Below are 19,981 nucleotides of genomic sequence, written 5' to 3'. Positions count from 1 at the left end.
AGCTCTAGCATGCTCCCTGGCTGCGTTTTCTGTTATCCCCCGATGGTCCTAAGTTAGTTGACTCTGTAGGTCTTCCTGTGGTGTACTTGACCCCTCCAGTTTGCCTAATTCTATCCCCCACTCTTCCACAGCCTGATGTTTCACTGTGGGCCTTTGCATCTGCCTCCATCACCTGCTGGATGAAGAGTAAAGCTAGAATTTAAAAAACAAATTGGATAAAGATATCGGCAATAATGCCACTTCAGAGTACTCTGCTTCAGTCTTCTTACATTCATTTATTTATTGTGGGCGCATGGGCGGAAGAGGGGTATACATATGTCACAGCATGCACGTGGGAGGCCAAGGACAACTTGAATCAGTTCCTTTGATCAGTGAGTTCTGGGGATCAAACTCAAGTCTTCAGGCTTGGCTGCAAGTGCCCTTACTAGGTGATTCATCTTACTAGTCCCTGCATCAAATTTTAAAGTAATGCCATTTTTATCTAGGAGAATCAGTTTTTAAAAAAATGGAATCTTCTAACTAAAATATTTCTATTTGTTTCTGCAGTGCAAACTATCATTATGACTGCCTATGTATATATATCAATGAAGTGGAGATAGGATCTGATCTTAGCTGTAATTACCTCCTAATTTGTAAACATTGTGATTTTCTTGTGTTTATTTTAATAGTTCAGTTTAAGTAGGATTACGTATTTCTTACATAAATGCAGTCTTCTTTTCCGGAGAAGCCTTCTCCCACCTTATTCATCCACAGCAGTGGTGGTACTGTAGGACAGGAACTGGGGACCTGTGCTGCAGGTCTTCATAGCACATGTCAGACAGAAAGGTAGTAACTCCTGTTGTAAGACTAAGACTCTCTTAAGAGCTGTTACAGAGCTGTCCTTGGAGCACTGAAGGCCCTTGACCACTTGTAAAGATGTGGCAGTTATTTTAAACAAACTGATGTGGCAGTTATTCTAAATAAATTGCTAAGCTTCAGAAAAATTGAAGAATACCTAGTTTAACTTTGGGTCAAATGATTATTAAAAAGTAACTCTCACATAGCCTCTGGCCCTGTGTAGAATTGTTAGGTTATGGTTATGTATTAACTACATTCTTTCATTAGTGTCAACACGCCCTTTTGTGTCCCTGAAATAATGAAAGCATTCCTTTAACTTTTAGATGATTAAATGTTAATTTACATTATAAGTTTTAACTGTCTCAACTCTGTTTCATGTTAAATGTGTTACAGGAATGAATCTGAAGTCTGCTGAAGTAAAACACTGAAGGCTTTAAAATGTTTTCTTGCATAAAAGTCAAACTTTAAGTAGCTGCTTATGAGGATAGGGAAGGCAGGAAGCTAATGTCTGTCTCAAGACACAGGACAGCTGTTTGTTCATCAACCTCAACTGTGTGAGTACAGACCTAAGCCTGTAACCTTATGTAAGTGGACATAAAACTTAATTTAAAAAAAATCTAAAGTATGTGAAGATACACCTAAGTCAGCATGATAAGACTTCAAGGCTTCCTATTTCTGGTGGGTAGGATTTGAGGGGTGGAGTGGGTAGTAGGTATTTAGTCATGAGATACTATTAACAGTAACACAATGCTAGTCACCATACAGCTTTAAGAAATTATCCTAATTTAGCGTCTGCATGATTAATTTTCTTGTCAAGAAAAACATGATTTTTTTTTAGATTGCTGTTTATTTTACAGTTAATTTCAGCCAACTATAAAATTTATTTTAGGAATTAAGTGATATTAATATTTCCTTATTTAGTAATATAGAGAGGATTACCTACAACTAAAGGAATGCTTATTTCTTAAATGCAGTTTGGAATGTTTTAATGTATTTTATTATTAAAGTACTTGGACAAGTTAAATTCATACTGATGGGGAAAAAGGAGTTATCTCTTTTGCTAAAAGTCATCACCTCAAGAATCCTCTTAGAAAGACACCTTTTTCCCTACTTCAGTTTTTGTTGTTAATGATGGATTTTACGAATGAGGCTCTAATTTGGATTCCCTCTCTTCAGAAGAGTGTGTGGTGTGTGTGTGTGGATGGGTTTCTAGAAGTATGCAGGGACTGAGCAGGATGGTCAGCCTATCCACAGACTCAGCGTTTATCTCTGGGTGAGGCAAAGAGCATCAGCGGTTGTTTGCTTAGTGTATTTGTATCTAAGATGAGTCACTTTCTCTTTAGTGTCACAAATGGACTATCCTTCAGAGCAGTGAACTAGAAGACACAGAAAGCAGTGATGAATACATACTGAATATGCATAATTCCTTTGAAAAAAACCAAAGGTTTCTGTTTACTGATTCTCTTTTTAATTGGTTGGTCAGGTGATACACAGATGTGTGTGTCTGAGACGCTTCAAAGGAGTGATATAATCCCTTGTTTAAGAATGACAAGCCCCACTGTCCTGATGCTCTGGCCTATTAAACAGGCAATTTTACTCTTTAGCCAGTTGCTTGGTACTTCACTGGTAAAGCTAAGATAAATTATTTGGTGTTGCACTTTTAAAAGAAAAAGGGAGGGGAGAATCAGAAATCCAACACTTTTTCTTTTCTTTTTAGAGCCAAAAATAAAAGAAAATTCAAGGTGAAAGAAGCTTTTGGGGCATGATCTCTAAAGTAAAATTAGGGAGAAGGGAGAATCAGTAGGAAAGCATATTGAAACAAAGTGACTAGGTAAATGACTGGCAGGTTTCCCTCTGGCTTCTGCCACTCTGGAGTGAGTCTCTGATCGGTAGTTCTCTTATCAAGGGTATGCAGGGCAGAGCTAAGGAACTGTACTGTCTATTTCAACCAAAGGTCTGTGCAGAGGGTGTGCACGTTCTTCTCTTTCTCCCCTGTCTTGCCCTTTACCTTACCAGGAAGGTGTATAGGCTTGTTGATCCTGGTCTCTCTTATCCAGATTTATTTGCTTTTATATTTATTATGCAGTGTGATTACGATGGAGTTCTGGCTACATGAGAATGAGTGGTCATTATTAAGTACCAAGACTATAGAGTCAGGCTGTCCTGGATTCACAACCTAGGTATCACTTTTAATACCCAGATGTTAGTGAGGAATCACTTAACCTCTCTGTGCCTCTGTAAAACACAGTGATAATTTTCCACCTAACACAGTGCTAAAGTTCAGTGAGTCACAGCACTTGCAAATAATTTCCATCAATACTATGAAGCTTCTGTTTCTTCTTTGAGAGAAATAATACTAGGAAATATAAATCCTCAAAATAATAGTTTGGTTTTCTTTGGTTTTTGTCATGCTGAGAATTTAATCTGAGGTGTCATTCATTCTAGGAATGTACTCTTTTCACAGCTATGTTCCCAGCCCCCAAATAAGAGACTTTGGAGGCGTGTGTGTGTGTGTGTGTGTGTGTGTGTGTGTGTGTGTGTAGGGGTGGGGGAGAAAGAGGGAGAATGTGTGTTTCTAGAGATCTAACTCAGGTTGGCGGCTAGCTCCTTTGCCCACTGAGACATCTCTCATCAACCCAATATTAAGAATTCAGAAATGAACATATTCAGCTAAGGTACCATGAGAAACACCCCAAGCACAGTGAGTGATGGCCGTTGCTCATCTATCCTCCCATTCTGAGCTGCTGCCAGGATCCACCCGTTTCACACTCTCCAGTCACACAGGGATTGGTGTTTACTGTTTCAGACAGTGCTGTTCTATAGGATAACACTGGGTGCAGTGTTCATATAAAGTCTGATGTTTATTGACGGTGCCATTCTGTTTGTCTTGCCTGATGTGGGTGCTGGAAACTGAACTTGGTCCTCTGCAAAAGCAGTACACCAATGCTTGTAACTTCTGAGCCATTTCACCAGCCCTGCAGTAATAGTTTTTAAATATGAAATTGGTAGGTGAGCAAGCATTAGTACAACTACTGAGGTTTGTTAGTGACTACGTTTTAGATTGAAGTTCACCACCTCACTTCTTTGTGTTATGAAAATGAAGGCTAACCACATCCAGGTTGGGTCTTAGGGTCATAGAATAGTGCTTCCAAATGCATTTTAGCCATTTGAACTCCTTTGTTCAAATAAAATCATTCCTAGAAATCAGACATTATAAAAATACCAAAAAGGAACTATTGGAGCTGATTTGTGGTGCAGTCTGCCCCTTCGGTGTTATTTTTCTGCACCTTTTTCTCCAGCTGTGTATTTGATGGAACAAAACATACTGAGATCATATAAACCTAAGGAAGAATTACCTAAGTGATAAGAATCACAAAAGCTATGCACATTGTGTTTTTTAAACTTTTTTAGTTTGTAACTCTGGCTCCTAGTAGATGGGCTGAAGCTAGTTATGATACTATAGACATAAAATTGAAAAAATGATATCAGAAAACAAGAATTGAGTCCCGTGTTTCATTTTCTAGATGTTGGCCATATCATTTTTTTTTTCTACTTATAGGCTGCTTAAAGTCTGCTGTGTTATCTGGGTGAAGGTTAAAGTTTGTTTCTCCTGAGTAATTTGTTTCTCTTTAGAACACTGTGCCTATTAGGTATTCAAGTGCTCATTAGTTTACTAACTGGTGGGAGGAATAACACCAAGTAGCTTCAAATTAGGAAGCAGATCATACTGACTTGCTTCATTTTATTTAGTGACAATGTATTGATTGCTTTTCTTATTTCTGTGGGGAGGGGAAAAACAATCCTTGAGCAACTGATTGCTTAGCAATTAAAGACACTTACTGCCAAGCCTGACAACCTAAGTTTGATCTCCAGGATTCACATGGAAGAGTGAAAAACTGATTCCTAAGAGTGTGTCCTATGACCTCCAAACATATGCTGTGGCACACACTACTCTCTCTTTCTTAACAAATACATAAATACTGTCCTAGTTAGGGTTTCTATTACTGTGATGAAACGCCATGACCATGGAAACTCTTAAAAAAGATAATATTTAATTGGGGCATGCTTACATTTGGAGGATTAGTTCATTATTGTCATAGTGGAAGCATGGCAGCATGCAGGCAGACATGGTACTGGAGAGGCAGCTAAGAATTCTACATCCAGATGGGCAGGCAGCAGAAAGACACTGGGCTGGCTTGAACATTTGAAACTCAAAGCCCAGTGGCACACTTCCTTCAACGAAGCCACACCTCCTAAGAGTGCCACTCCCTGTGAGTTTATGGGAGCCATCTTCATTCAAACCACCACAAATACATTGTAATATTTTAGGAAAGTAAGTTATCAGATCTTCCCATACTCCCTCCCAATTTCTTCCATCCTCCATAATTATTGTCTCCAATTTCATGTGCCCTGCCACTGATTTATTTTTAAGCATGTGTATGGGAATGTGCATGTGCTCACAGGTATCCAGGAACCACAAGAGAGTATTGCAGCTCCTGGAGCTGGAGTTACAGGCATTAGTGAGCTGTCTGATGTAGCTGCTGGAAACCGAATAGAAGAACAGTACATGCTTTTAATGATGAACCATCTCTCCCTTGTACCTTTTATTTTTTATAAACTCAATGAGTCTACTTAGTACCACCAGTATCTATATATGGATAGCCTCTTAAGGGATGGGATGAATGAATGTTATGTTTTATAAACTGACAAAAGTAACTTAAGGGTACAGTTATGAAGGGCAGCTGTCACATTGTATCCATAGGAGATAAGCAGAGAGCCAGTAGTGCTGGTGCTCTGGTTTTTTGTTTTGTTTTCTTGTTGTTATTGTTGTTTTGTTTTTATTTTGTTTGGTTTTGGTTTTCCCTTTTTACGCAGTCCGGGATGCCAGCCCATGTGATGGCTCTACTCACTTTCGTGGTACATCTTCCTTCTACTGAAAAAACACCCTCATAGATATACTGGGAGGTATATATTTCCAGGGTGATCCTAAATCCAATCAAGTTAACAATGAGGTTTAACCACCACAGTTACTATCTCTGACTTCCTTGATAGCCATTTTTATTTACTTTTGATGTCATGCAACATTAATTTGTTTTATCCCTGTGAACTCTCTTCAAAGCAATATGAAATATGTAAGTTAAATGGTAGTGTGTAGTGAGCAGTACTTTTTAGGGCTCCTTCCAATTATAAGTTGGGAGAATTCCCTGTTTCCTGATCATTTTACTGCAAATTCCTCCTTGACATGGATAAGCTTTTCACAGTGCTACTTTATTCTGTTTCTAAGGTCATTTCCAGCATCTGATATTCCAAGTGCATAGAATTCTTTCCCAGGAAGAATACAGTTGTGCATTTGTTAGCCATGGACACGCATGAGCATATACTAGTGAAAACTGAGACAGCGATGGATTGCCAGGCAATATAACCTATGGAAATCCAGCCATTTACTGAAATGCCGTGTGTGGAGTGTGTCTGTCCTTGTTTTTATCCTTCTGCAGTGGCAAATGCTCATTATAAACAGACAGTTTGTTTTAGCAAAATAACTCATACATTATTTTATGAGCTTTTGTTGTAAACCGTTCCCTGATACTGCTGACTGAGGAAGTGGTATTATTTCAGATAGAGGTGAGGCGTTTTCAACTAATTCCTGACCAGTGATCTATTATGTGGTGAGCAGGCCTTTGAGGCAGTGTCCTTTTTGAACCAGGGGCTGCAGACAAATGATCTTGGAGTAACTACTGCACTCCTCCCTCTAATTATGAACTGCAGTTGCTAACGTAAGTCACCCAGTTCTAACGTGAGTCTTGTACTGCTTTATGTTGCGGTGTTTTCATCGTCATCACTTAGTGGGCTCTTCCTGAGAATCCTGTGGGGTAGAAAAGACAGGTATCACACCTCCCTCTGTGTGAGAGAGGGGCTTGGACTAAGCACTAAGAAGACAGTGTCATAATCAAAGCTGGTTTTAGAATTAAGCCAAACCCGTTGTTCTTTTCACTGTGTTGCCTTATACATAAAGTTGACCCTTTATCTATAGTTGTTCTGTTGAGAACTGTAGTCAGGTCACTTGTTAGGATGTTTGTTATCCCTTACTTCAAGTGACTGCATCTTCACTGAAAGACAAACCAGCCTCTGGAATGCCGTGCACCCTTGCCTGCTTGTATTGTGGTGCTAGGGATCGTGTTAACAGGAACTCTACCATGCTTTTCAGCCAGCCACTGATCTTCATTTTGGTCTTAAAAAAAAAAAAAAAAACCCTCTGAAGTTAGAATGATTATATTTCTGAATTTTGTTGAGTATGATTTTGAAGGTAGATGGCTGTGTCTCTGTAGTTACATGAAAATCAGACATTCATGTCTGTGTCCTTGTACCTATGGGATTGAATCCATGCCAACCATATGATTTACCATAGAGCTACACTCTCAGCTCTCTACATTGACTCTTGTGAGCAGAAGCTGTGGCATAAAACTTCTATTACAGTAATCAGCAGAACAGTAGGCAACACAGGTCAGTGTATCAGCCTTGAATAAAGCTATAACAAAAGAAAAACTGATTTGCTGTCAAGAAGTCTTGCTGTGTTTTTCCTAATAACATTTCTAGCCAAAGAAGTTTTGAAAGCATTCTTGTATTCATGGCTTTTACCTGAGTACCTAAAGTGCACTGAACCTGAAGGAGGAACTGACAAACCCTGGCCCACTAACCCAATCCTTCCCAGTCACCTTTTGTTGTAAGTACACTCATTTGTTAACATTTGTGTGTGGTTTCTTTTCATACCACGGTAGAACTTGAGAGTTCCCATAGAGACTGTATAGCTCACAAAGCCCAATATTTATTATTGGTGCTTAGAGGAGAAGTTTGCCAACCTCCTTATACAGTCATTGAAAATACAACTCTGAGAAGAAAAGAAAATGCTTTGTGTGTTAAATCTGATTTTTCTCCTTTCTGTCCTCAGAAGACAGATTAATTGTCTATCATTCATCTTTCAATGTATCCTGAAGGCACTGCTGCTGATTACAGGCAGCTGTAGCTATAGCAATCTGCCTCTGGGTTTGTAAGAGTCTGTTTCCTCAGCAAGCAGGCCTGTTCTCTGAAATGAGAGCCATGAACCTTAACTCTGTCCAAAGGGACTTCCGTTGGTTTCATGTGGACAGGAAATTCTCATGAAGAAGGCTTTATTCCAAGGTGCCATTACCTCAGAAAGGATCAAAGAGGAATGAACTAAGGCAGAATCTGCACCAAGATTAAATAAAGTTAATAATTTTATTGTTTCGTTAGGAACTACTGTTTGGAGATAGAGAGCCCAGTGGTTAAGAGTACTTGTTGGTCTTGCAAAAGACTCAGAATCAGTTCCTAGCACCCACATGGTATCCTAGTCACTGTTGTATTATGAAGAGACACTATGACCAAGACAGCACATTAAAAAAGGAAGCATTTCATTGGGGGCTTCCTTACACTTTCCAAGGTTTACTGCATTGTCATGGTGAGGAACATGGAGGCATAAAGGCATACATGGTACTACAGGAGGAGCTGATCCAAAGGCTGAGACAGATAGACTGGGCCTGTTGTGGGCTTTCTAACCCTCAAAGACCATCCCCTGTGGCACACTTCTTTCCACCTCCTAATCTAATCCTTTCAAATAGTGCCATTCCCTGGTGATTAAGCATTCAAATATGAGCCTATGGTGATGGTTCTCACTTAAACCACCGCAGTGACTCACAGCCATCTTGAACTCTAGTTCCAGGGGCTCCAGCATTCTCTCCTGGCACCAGACATGCATGTGGTATTCAGACAGAATTCCAGGAAAAGCACCCATCTACATAAAGTAAATGAACCTTTAAAAAAAGAGCAATATGCTTTTTTCCTTTTTATTGTTGAGATTATAATATAATTACATCATTTCTCCTTTTCTTTTCTTCCCTCCAAACTCCCATATTACCCACCCCAACTCTTTCAAATTCATGGTCTCTTCATTAATTGTTATAACATGCATATACACACACAATCAATCATATATATTCATTCCTAAATATAACCTGCTCAGTGTATATGATGTTACTTGTATGTATGATTTTGGGACTAATCATAAGGTAGCCAGTAGTCAGTTGGTATGTTTTGCCCTGGGGAAGACTATTGGTCCTGCTGTCATCATTTCTTAGTTGAGAACTAACACAAAAGAACACAAAGCAGTTGTTTGTGTAGGATTAAGGCCGCATGGGCTTTTTTCCATTCATGTTGGTGAGACTTCATGGGTTTAGCTTTTGATATTACTAGGAGACAGGACAATCTCTACGATCCTCTAGGGCTTACAGTCTTTCTGCCTCCTCTTCTGCAATACTTTTTGAGCCTTAGGTGCAGGAATGTTTTATAGATACACCCAGTGGGACTCCATGACTCTGCATTTTGATTGATTATCAGTTTTGAGAGCTTGTAGCTAGCTATTAAATGGAGCTCTCAGCTGCTTACCAATGAGCCTTTCTTTATGATGCATCAGTCAGCTTCCTCACAGTAACCAGCATATGGATAAACATTATGACCTGCAGTAAGTAAAAAAATGGTCTTTGGGTTCATTATAAATGAGAAAAATATGAATCTTAATCTTGCATTATATCACATTTTTTTTTGAAAAATGTTAAATCCAGATAAATTGCCAGAGAAAGAAAAAATAACCAAGTTCAAAAGTTTGCAGTATCTTCCTGCTCTTGGACTAGGCAGTGGCTTATTAAATAGTACCTAACTAAATAAGGACATTGTTAACATAACTAGGTATCACTATGATGAGATAACTGAAATAGAAACTTTCACGAAGAAAATTTATTTTGGCTCACAGTTTCAGGGCGCCTCAGTCCGTCATGGTAGGGAAGTTCATGGGATTAGAAGAATGTTTTAAAGGCCCCTCATATCACAATGGACCAGGAAACAAAGAGTCTAAGCCTGAAACCAGGATATCACCTTCAAAGGCCTGTCCCCAGGGAACCATTTCTCAGCTAAGCTCTACTTCCTGAAGGTTCTACAGCCTCTCAAAACAGTGCCACCTGCCAGGGAACACGCATTTAAAGCATTAGCTTGTAGAATCAAACTACACTTAAAATAGAAAAGACAAGGCACATAGAGGGGAAAATAAGCAAAAAGATCATACAACAGAAAACAGGCAGTGAAGACAGAAGAGGATGCCCAATAGCCATTCAGATCATCCAGGGATGGTGAAGCTACAAGGTGGCTCTGAGATAAGACATGGAGGCACAGAGTATTTAAATAGAAGAGTTAATTTCTCAGGGTTTCGGAAGCCCGCTAATACAATCCAGGTAGTAAAAGCAAAGAAAATCATTCTCTTGATTTTAGAGTTGAGAAATGAAGTTGTTGCTGAGCATCTCAAAGCTTGCTGTGCCTCTGTCTTTTAAGGCCCACCTGATTAATCCAAGGTGAGATCTCCTCAGATTCTTGCTCTGTTTTCGAAAATATTTAGAGCTTCAGGGAAAAGGGTATGGACATCTTTGTTTTGAACATATAGCCCAATAAAGGAAACAGACAGTACTGAGGATGGGTAAAGTGTAAAGATATGTAACTGCTTTGGGACACTGTTTAGTGGTCTCTGCTGAAGGGGCAAGTCTACATTCCTATGATACAACATTCCCACTCTTAGGTATGTACTCAGGCTAAGTATGGATGCATTTTAGCCAGAAGTTAAATAAATAATATTCCCAAAAACTGTGTTTCTAGAAATCCTAGACAAAAAAAGTTTCAAAATCCCCATCAACATTAGATAGTCCTTTATACCATGTAACATTCTGTGTAGGGATGAGAATAAATACACCACAATTACATGAAGAGCTTAGTTGAATTTCACAATATTAGATATTATATAATTCCTTTAGAGAAGTTTAAGAGCCAGAAAAGCTACTAAGTATAGCATGTACTCAGGCATGAACATACACATAAACTAGACACTTCCCCACTTTACTCCCTACTGTTGGCCTTGAACTTGCATAACTGGGAGTAGAGGTATGCATCATCATGTCTAGCTACAGTGGCCCCTTTTGATGAGATTTATCATTCAGGCCTGTAGAAATTTCCCTGGAGCAGTAGCTGGATAAGGTTACACTAGAACACGTCTAACATTGATGTAATTATATGTAGGAATGCTGTGCTTTATATTTGCTAGGAAAACATCCCCCAGAGATCTTATCCATATGTTAGGTAGACTCAATGGCCTTTTTGTTTTTCAGTGCAAGCAACAGCAGGAAAGACAACTCGACTTAGGGATCTGGGGACTGCTATGCAGAGAGTTATCAAGCCTACAGTACAGTAGGAACTTTAACCTAAGTCCCTGTTCTTTCATCTGAGTGAGCAGCTTTCTTCCCAAGTGCTTTCTGTCAAGGTGTGTTTTCCATTTGCTTTGTGATCTTCCTGGATATCCTACAGAATATATCAGTAAATCAATCTCTCTCTCTCTCTCTCTCTCTCTCTCTCTCTCTCTCTCTCTCTCTCTCTTTCTCTCACCCCCCCCCCCCTCCCCCCCCCCCCCCCCCCCCCCCCCCGTGTGTGTCTGTGTCTGTGTCTGTGTGTGTGTGTTTTCATTCATTCATTCTCATGGATTTGGAGATCCTGATGCTCAGAACTCACTGTTAAAATTTTTATAGTAAGGGGTACCTTAGATTCTATTTTGCTATCTCCTAGGATTCTCTTTTTTTTATACAATAACAGAGAACTAGCCAACTCTAGGTGGTTAGCTTTCTAGTGAGTAAAGAGAAACAACTGGGCGTGGTGGTACACACCTTTAATCCCAGCACTCAGGAGGCAGAACGAAATGGATCTCTATGAGTTAAGGCCAGCCTGGTTTACTGAGATCCAGGGTAGCCAGAGCTACAAAGTAAAACTATCTCAAAAAACAAAAACAACAAAAAAATCAGAAAGATGCTAGGAGGGACTTGAGGAGTTTGTACTAGAATGGTAGCTCACTGTAATTGGCATTTTTATTTAATTTGCTACATTATATATGACCCCCCCCCCAACATGCCTAACTTTTTTTGAAATTACTAGTAAAGGTTCCAAATTCAGGAAATCAAATTCTGGTTCAAAAACTCAAGAGCTGACTCTGTATTAAAAGCCCCCAGTTTGGTTCCTAGCACCCATGTGGCTGTTCACAGCCATCTGTAACCCAGGTCCAGGGGATCCAATGCCCCTCTGGCCTCTACAAGCACCAGGCACACATGTCTTACATGTACATATATCTTGGTGTGTCTATAATTTTTTTAACTACTGCTAGGAGAGGAAAGGTCCAAAGAGTTTGTCTATAGCATCTGGTGAGTTGAGCATGCGCCAGTGGATGGCCAGCACAAGCTGGCCTTGATGAGGAGGGGAGTGACTCAAAGTAGAGTTGGGTGGACTTCAGAAGAGTTGGGGAAGGAGGGTGAATATGATCAAAACACTCTGTATAAATTCTCAAAGAACTATATATATATAATCTGGCAAACAATAAGACTGATGAGCCAGTGGGCAGCCATATAGAGATCATCCTCAAGAGTTAAGCCTGCCTAGCGAGCTTCAGTTTTGAGAACATGAGCTCACTCTGTGAGGTCTTCTTATTTTACTTGGAAACCTGAAATTTTTATGTGACATTCACCAATTTTTGAAGATTAATAGCTAAATAATTTTAATATCTGCTGGCCAACCAGACAGGGCCAAGATTAAATTGACATTTTACAGTTTTTCTGGACAGACTCCTCATTGTAAACTATTTCTTCCTAGCTTCCTTTAGATCAAGGCAGGAAAACAATAGGGGTGTGTGCATGCATTTTATAACCAATTTAAGCTGCTAGGCATCTGTTCTGAATAACATTTCCATATTACTTTCATAATAATAAGATGTGGTTAGTCAATAAATATTTCATTAGATTCATATGGGCATAAAAGGGATTTGAACATGTTTCCTATAGCTGGGATGTGAGTTGCTGTAGGCTGCCTATGGTAAGATGTAAGCATCCTAAAGAGTGCCACAAGCAGCTTTCTGAGGAATCCAAGAGAGACTGATTGCCTGAAATGGATAGGACTGTTGGGCAGAGTGCCACAGCAGACAACATCTATAGGAAAGGAGGAGGAGCAAGAGCTAGGAATGAGCAGTCTGAATGGTCTGGCCCTTCTGCTTCTAGGCACAGCTGAGGTAGAGCAGTGATTGAGCTGTAGGTGTGTGGTTGGCACTGTATGCATCATTTAATGTGATGGATAGGTAATGCGTGTATTCTTAGAGCATCAACCCTAGAATAGCCTAGTGACATGTCCAAACTCTTACAAACAAGAAAAGGGCAAAGTTGGGAGTTGCACTGTTGCTAACTGACTGCAAGAGTATTCTCATTTTACACAGTATATTTTGTGTGGAAAGTAGACCTAGCTGGGTACATTATGCAGAACATGAATGCTTGGTTGAGTACTCTTCAAGAGCAGTTACTATACAATTAACTCAAAACTAGATGTTCCAGGAGAGCTAAAGGCAGTAGAACTGGAAGCAAGGTAGTAAAACAGAAGAAAATAGTGCAGTTGTTGTGTACATAGAATTCAATCTCCAGGCTCCTCACCTCCACCCGCTTAAAGGGATGAAAATCAGCTTTGGAATGGGAAGTAAAATAGCATGAGATTCCCAAGTGAAGTCACTGGAACTGGTGAGTTCACTGTAGGAAATGAAACAAAGGCATGTCCTTAGAATTGTCTCTTGCCTTAGTTCATTGCTGTTCTTTTGTAGGAATTTTAATTTCTAATGAATTTTCTTGCATTCTCAGATTATGCAATCTTGAATTTTTATACAAATAAAGACTTCGTTAGGAAAAAAGACAAAATAGAAAAATTAATTATTTTGAGTACAGTAGGTTGTAGCTAATTAAAGCTGCATATTAAGACTGAACAATTGAGTAAAGTTTAAGCTGATTTTTAAGTGCAAATAATAAAAATTCATGATAGTCTCAAAATTATCTCTATTTTAAATACAACGGACTGTTATTCTTCTAATTTTTTAATATTAAAAGACTGATTTGTGGGATGGAGAGATGGGCACTCATAGGGTCTCATAGTGCCATTTTAGAGAGTTGTTTAGAAATAAATGTCATAAGGACAAAACAACAGTCCCATCGTAAGTGCTGAATAACTGAAGCGTTAGAGAGTTGTAGAGGGTTGTGATTTTGACTGTGACAAGTCTGTTCAACACTTCGGAGTCAGTTCATGAGCTGTTTTATTACTAAACTGCTAGGCAGTGTTCACTCTTATGTCTGGCCTTTTCACTGCTCTTCTCCTTGGCTTTCCATAGTACCCTTGCTGTGCAACTGCCTTCATAGAAATTGTTGATCTTTGTGGTTTTTTTTTTTTTTTTGTCATTTTGAATCTTTACAAAAGGTACTTTTTGAGTATTTTGAAAATGAATAAGTAATACTGAATCTTTGTATAAGCAGTTCCCTGTATTCCAGACTTCTGAAAACTTTGCTACTGTGCAGGATAGTTTGGCTTAGGAAATAGCTGGAGTCAGATGGGTATTGAGTTGTAATGTTGGTTTTGAAGTTAAGTGTGGCAGAAAAGCTTGATGGTCATATTTTAACCTGTCTGTTTACCTAAGTATTCATAGAAGTACATCTCTCTTTTCAGGGTATTGTGGCCTTCAGTTCTACTGGCATGCTTATCTCTATCAAGAGGAAAACCTCCTTTATTATCTCTTACTTTAATTTGTTGCTTAGTGGCATGGTATAGTAACAGGTTAAACCTGTATTTCTTTTTTTTAAATTTTTTAATTAATTTATTTATTTTTATTGGATGTTTTATTTACATTCCATATGTTGCCCCCTTACCCTATCCCCCACCCACCCAGGAACCTCCTACCCCCTCACCCCTCCTCCTTCTTCTCTGTGGATGTAACCCCTACCTACACCCCCCCTCCCACCTCCCCACCCACAAATTCCCTCCCCCTGGGGCATCCAGCCTTCATGAGGTCAAGGATCTTTTCTTCCACCTATGCCCAGCAGGGCCCTCCACTCTTACGTATTCAGCTGGAGCCCTGGATCCCTTCCTAAGTGCTCCCAGGCTGGTGTAAACCTGTATTTCTACGCCATCTTTTCTCTATTAGCTATCCCAGGGAATCTTGTTACGTGCTCTCCCCACCCCCAAGTGGTCTCCACTTACATACAATTTTAAGTCCAGAGATAATGCTGTATAAATCAGTTTTGTGCCTCTTTTCACAAAAAAAAAAAAAAAAGTTTGTTAGCCTTCTGAAGTGCTGTGCCCTGTGTTGAGAAATGTACCATTTTACAGCAATGAATTCTCAAAATGGTGGTTCAAGAATCTTAACGCTTTCTAAAATCAATGAATACCATGAAGAGATTTTGTTTTAAATATTGTATTTAGTGCTATTTAGCATATGACAGGTAAAACTGAAGGGAAATTTTAATACTAACTCATTTTAAATGTTTTAATGGAAAGTGCACCTGCCCCTCCACATATTTCTTGGTGATAAAAGGCTTAATAAAACAAGATTTTAGTGGTTGCTTTGAATTTAATATATACAGTGCCATAAAGAAAATCTGGGCTCTTAGAGTTGAAAAAAGAATGTTTTATTAATCTTCCCAGATATTAAAAGATGATGACTTTAATACTATACCAAAACTTGACAGTTGATAGTTTTTTTTTTCAGGGATGATTACAGCTTAGACTCTGGTAGCATATAAAACTTCTTTGTCTTCTTGTTGGTATGTCTTTCCATTTGAATTGTTCTTTTGTTCATGAATGATTTTGTACTGGCATACATTGGGTACTTGATTCACTGATTTAAGGAGGTCTTTAGATGTTGGATCAGTATCATTCAGTTAATGCCACTAATCTCACTAAAACATTCAAAATATTGGAGACTTGTTTAAGCCCTTTTTTGTCTCAATGCTTAAATAGTATCCGTGGTAGTAGCTACTTAAGTTGGTTGTTTGAAGTAACAGGTGCACTTCTTTGTTTTTAGAAAATGTCTGCCATATACTCATCTTAATAACCAGTTTATCAGTCATTCTTTTAAATAAAGTTGTTCATTGAAAGGATAATTCAGTCACCTCACAATTCAAATAGTTGCACAACCATTTTTTCTGTAGACATATTTCTCCAAAATGTAGAAATACTTCATAGGTGACCCCCACCCTAGTTGGTCATACAAAATATTAAAAAATTGTAGTAGCACATGCTTGTGACCCCAGAAAATCCATTCTCAAGAAAAAAAAAAGTGTGTTGGGCAAGAGTTAGCAAATAAATTGCTTTTTGCTGTGGGTGTAGCATGATGATGTCTGCTAGTACACTTTGTTCCACTGCCTGTTTGGCTCATTGAAAGGCTCTGGCTGAAACACACCATTGCTTTTGCAGCACTGCAAATGGATCATTGACAGTATGTGTTTTGTTTTGTTTTGTTTTGTTTTGTTTTTGTTCTATTTTGCTTTGCTTTTGTTTTAAGTCAGGTAACTGGTTAATGTTGTTTTGAGGACAGTGTTGACCTCCATACAAGCTCATGGACCATACTTTTAAAACCACTAGCTTAGAACCTGGACTTTGGTATAGCCAGGCTATCTGGATGAATCCCAACTCCATTACTTAATTAGGGTGAGCAGTCATCCTCATTTTTAAAAACTAGACAGACACAAAGTGCATAGGGCTAGGAAGATGGTTCAGTGGATACAGTATTTTAAACAGAAGCATAAGGATCTGAGTTGAGATCTCCTGCAGTCACATAAAAAGCAAAACACTGCAACATGCGTCCTATGTAATCCCAATGCAGGGAACAGAAAAACAGAAGGATCCCTGATGCTGACCGGTATTGGTGAACTCCAGGTTCAGTGAAGAACTGTTTCTAAGTGTAGGGTTAAAACTGTCTGAGGAAAACACCCCATTTTAGTTTTAACCTCTGGCCTGGCCACAACACAGGTGTGCAATACAAAATGAGCATCCACCTACACACATATATTAACACATACACACTCAAAAGAGGGTAGGATAGTGTCTCTCAGGAACATCTTGCCATCAGACTGCTTCTCTACATCATAATTGTCTATTAATTTGACATATGAATATACAGGACTGCAGGAGAGAGATGAGTGATACAACACATGATATGCTGCTGTCTCTGTCTGTCTGTCTGTCTGTCTCTCCCCACCCAGTAATCCAAACTAAGGGCCTTGTGGTTATTATTAAATTTGATGCATCTTTACCCTCAACAATCTTCAAACCACTCGGAAGGAGAAAGCTCTAGTTCCTGTGAACAGTGAATGCTTTCCTTAGGTGTTTACCAAGTCAAGGCAATTTCAGTGACAAAGCGTTTTCTATTTTGAGTATCTATTCTTCGTTGGTCTGTAATAACCTTCCTTTAGAAGGGGCTCTTTTTAATAAGCCTGCTGTTACTGTTTGCTGCCATGGGTTGTTTATGCCAAGTCACCAGTTGCTTTCTGGGAGAAATAGCATGTGAAATTCTTCCATCTGCTTTGATTGATCATCACCTTCAAGAGCTTCCCAAATACTTCCTGAGTCCCAGCATGCAGTGACTAATGTCTCTGTCCTATTAGATTTTAATTTTACTCTTTAAAATTATAAATGCTTTAAAAAGTAAACATTTTTCTTAGTTAGGCAAGGAGTATCTTCACAATTGAGAAAAAAATTAAAGTCAGGCATGTATCAGGGAAAACTTAGTATTGTCATTCTTGGATATGTTTTCTACTTATATTTTATAATTAATAGCTGTTCTGTTAACACTATTTAGCAACATATACAGTTTACTGTGTGCATTTTCTCCCTGAAAAAGTCATTTAAAATGTTAATGATTCTGGAAATGTTTGTCATTAATATTATTAGTATCTTATTTTAATGTTGGACATTCAGAGTTTTTTCAGTTTATCTACATTATAAATATGCCATGAGCCACATCTTCATGTATTCTTTGTTCTTTTTCTGATTACACTATGGATATTCTATAGAATATCATGCTTAAGATAAAAAATGGCTGGTTCAGATAACAGTATTTGTCTTCTACAGGACTCTTGAGGTGAATTGCTAAATTACTTCCAAAATGGTTAAATCCCATTTCTCATTTCACCAACATTCTACCCAGTTCTCCATATTCACCAGAACAAAAATTACATTAGGTGGTAATCTTCAAACGTAATCACAAGTTAATGCAGACTTGAACAAAACTCTAAATAGCTAGAAATTAAATAGTTTAACTTATGGCAAAACTTAAAAGTATTGCTCATTACTTTAAGAGTCCAGACTAAAGTTAACCTTGGGCTGGTACAGAGTCTTCAAAAAGAGGTCAAAAGCTTCCTCTGGGGAAGTTTTATGCTTTCTGAGCCAGCACAGACCTGCTTACAGAGAGTAGCTTGAAGTAGGAGTTCACCAAGTGTTCTTTGCTCTTTACTTTTGCCTTGTGTCTAGGAACAGCGTAGCATGCTTAGGGAAAGAGCATATAGATGGTTTTCCCTTCTTTATAGAAGCAGGTTTGGATAACGCAACACTGAAGTCTTATGCTGGAATTCTTTACTAATTCTTTGCAAATTTCAGGTGTGCAACAGAAGAACATGGCTCAAGAAACTAATCACAGCCAAGCACCTATGCTTTGCTCCACTGGCTGCGGATTTTATGGAAACCCTCGTACAAATGGCATGTGTTCAGTATGCTATAAAGAACATCTTCAAAGACAGAACAGTAGCAATGGTAGAATAAGCCCACCTGGTAAGTAATCCAGTAAAGCACAGCAATATTCCTTACAACACATGAGGTATATGAATACTTCTGTTCACTTTCTGTCAAATGTACAATGCTACATTCATATCACTAAAACAAAATTAAAAACAAAACAGGTAGAGGATACTAATGAAAGGAAACCTATATACTATGTTTTGTGGGGAATTATCTTCCTTTGCTTCTATCAAGCCTTGGGCTGCTAGAATATTAACCTGCAATGTGTTGTGTTGCAGCAGCTTCTGTCAGCAGTCTGTCTGAATCCTTACCAGTTCAGTGCGCAGATGGCAGTGTCCCAGACGCTCAGTCAGCGCTAGATTCTACGTCTTCATCTATGCAGCCAGGGTAAGGGTGACTTTCTGAAAGATAACTGAAACTGAAGAGTATTGATCTTGTGATAGTTTTTAATCACTTCACTAAGGAATGCTTTAAAGCTATTGGAGGATTTACTGGCCTAGAATTGTATCTGACTGCTTGCTACTCACTAGTTACAAGATGCTTTGTTGAAGGAGAGCTCTTTTAAGTCTTCAATCCCCCTTTCAGATATCTTTTCCTTTATTCTTCACACTGCATACTGATCTGCTGCTGAAGTCCTTCTAAAGTTTTCTTCACACTGTAGTCCTTGGTCAACAAATGTTACTGCCTTGAAACAAAAGAGCCTTGGCTCAGATTCTTTGTTTTTATCATGAGGCAATACTAAGTTTTCTGTTTTATATTTTTGCTTTTAGCTCTGAAGTTAGAGATAGAGGGATGCATGCAGAAATACATGTTTTAACTTCTGAAAGTCATGGTACATGCCTCTATAATCTCAGATTTGAGAAACAAGTAGACTGGGAGTTCAAGGCTAGACCAAACTATACAGACAATTTAAGGCTTCTCTTAGGTGAAGGAGGGAGGGAGGGAAAGAGGGAGGGAAGGAAGGAGGGAGGGAGAGAGGGAGGGAGGGAAGGAAGGAGGGAAGAAGGAAGAAGGAAATCCTTTTTTCCATCTTATTCTGTTATAAAGTAGGCTGTTAAGTTTTTGCACTGTGCTTTCTTTTTAAAAATTTATCGTAAGTGCTCATTTACAACTTTGTTTTAATGTTTCTGAAGCAAGGCAGCATTGTGCTAGTTTTCATTTAGAGCATTCATGTAATATTTGGGAAGTGTAAAAAAACAAAAAACAACAACAAAAAAACAGTGTACTGTTGCTTTGTTTTCCAAAGCATAAACTTCTGGCCCTAATTAGCCTGTGGCTCCCAAGCCATATGATCATGTTAGGTTATAAGTGTCCCTGTGTTCTATAGGAAGTGATATTACTATGTCCTTTTAGGTTGTATGGATATTTCGAAGATGATCTTTTCAAACTGAAATATTTTTGAGTGCACTAACACTTATCTGAAGGAGGCAAGAGGTTCTCCTGAGCCCAGGGCTTTAACACC

General features: G+C 38.8%; 1 protein-coding gene across 4 annotated transcripts in view; it reads left to right on the top strand.

Annotated features, from left to right (window-relative positions):
- The window catches only part of Zfand6 (zinc finger AN1-type containing 6), a 67,572-nt gene that overhangs the window by 35,598 nt on the left and 11,993 nt on the right, over positions 1–19,981 (top strand). For 2 of the 4 annotated variants that reach the window (XM_028774650.1, XM_028774652.1), the window contains exons 2-3: positions 18,382–18,552; positions 18,798–18,906. In XM_028774650.1, the coding sequence (XP_028630483.1) occupies positions 18,399–18,552; positions 18,798–18,906 (263 nt within the window). In that variant the 5' untranslated portion in view covers positions 18,382–18,398. Of the gene's footprint in view, positions 1–1,230; positions 1,392–18,381; positions 18,553–18,797; positions 18,907–19,981 lie in introns of those variants that run through there. The other 2 variants (XM_028774651.1, XM_028774653.1) reach the window with 2 other exon arrangements.

This window comes from Grammomys surdaster, unplaced genomic scaffold, assembly GCF_004785775.1.
Source record: "Grammomys surdaster isolate TR1022 unplaced genomic scaffold, NIH_TR_1.0 242, whole genome shotgun sequence".
Classification (NCBI taxonomy): domain Eukaryota; kingdom Metazoa; phylum Chordata; class Mammalia; order Rodentia; family Muridae; genus Grammomys; species Grammomys surdaster.
This window is presented reverse-complemented; position numbering and strand designations above follow the sequence as displayed.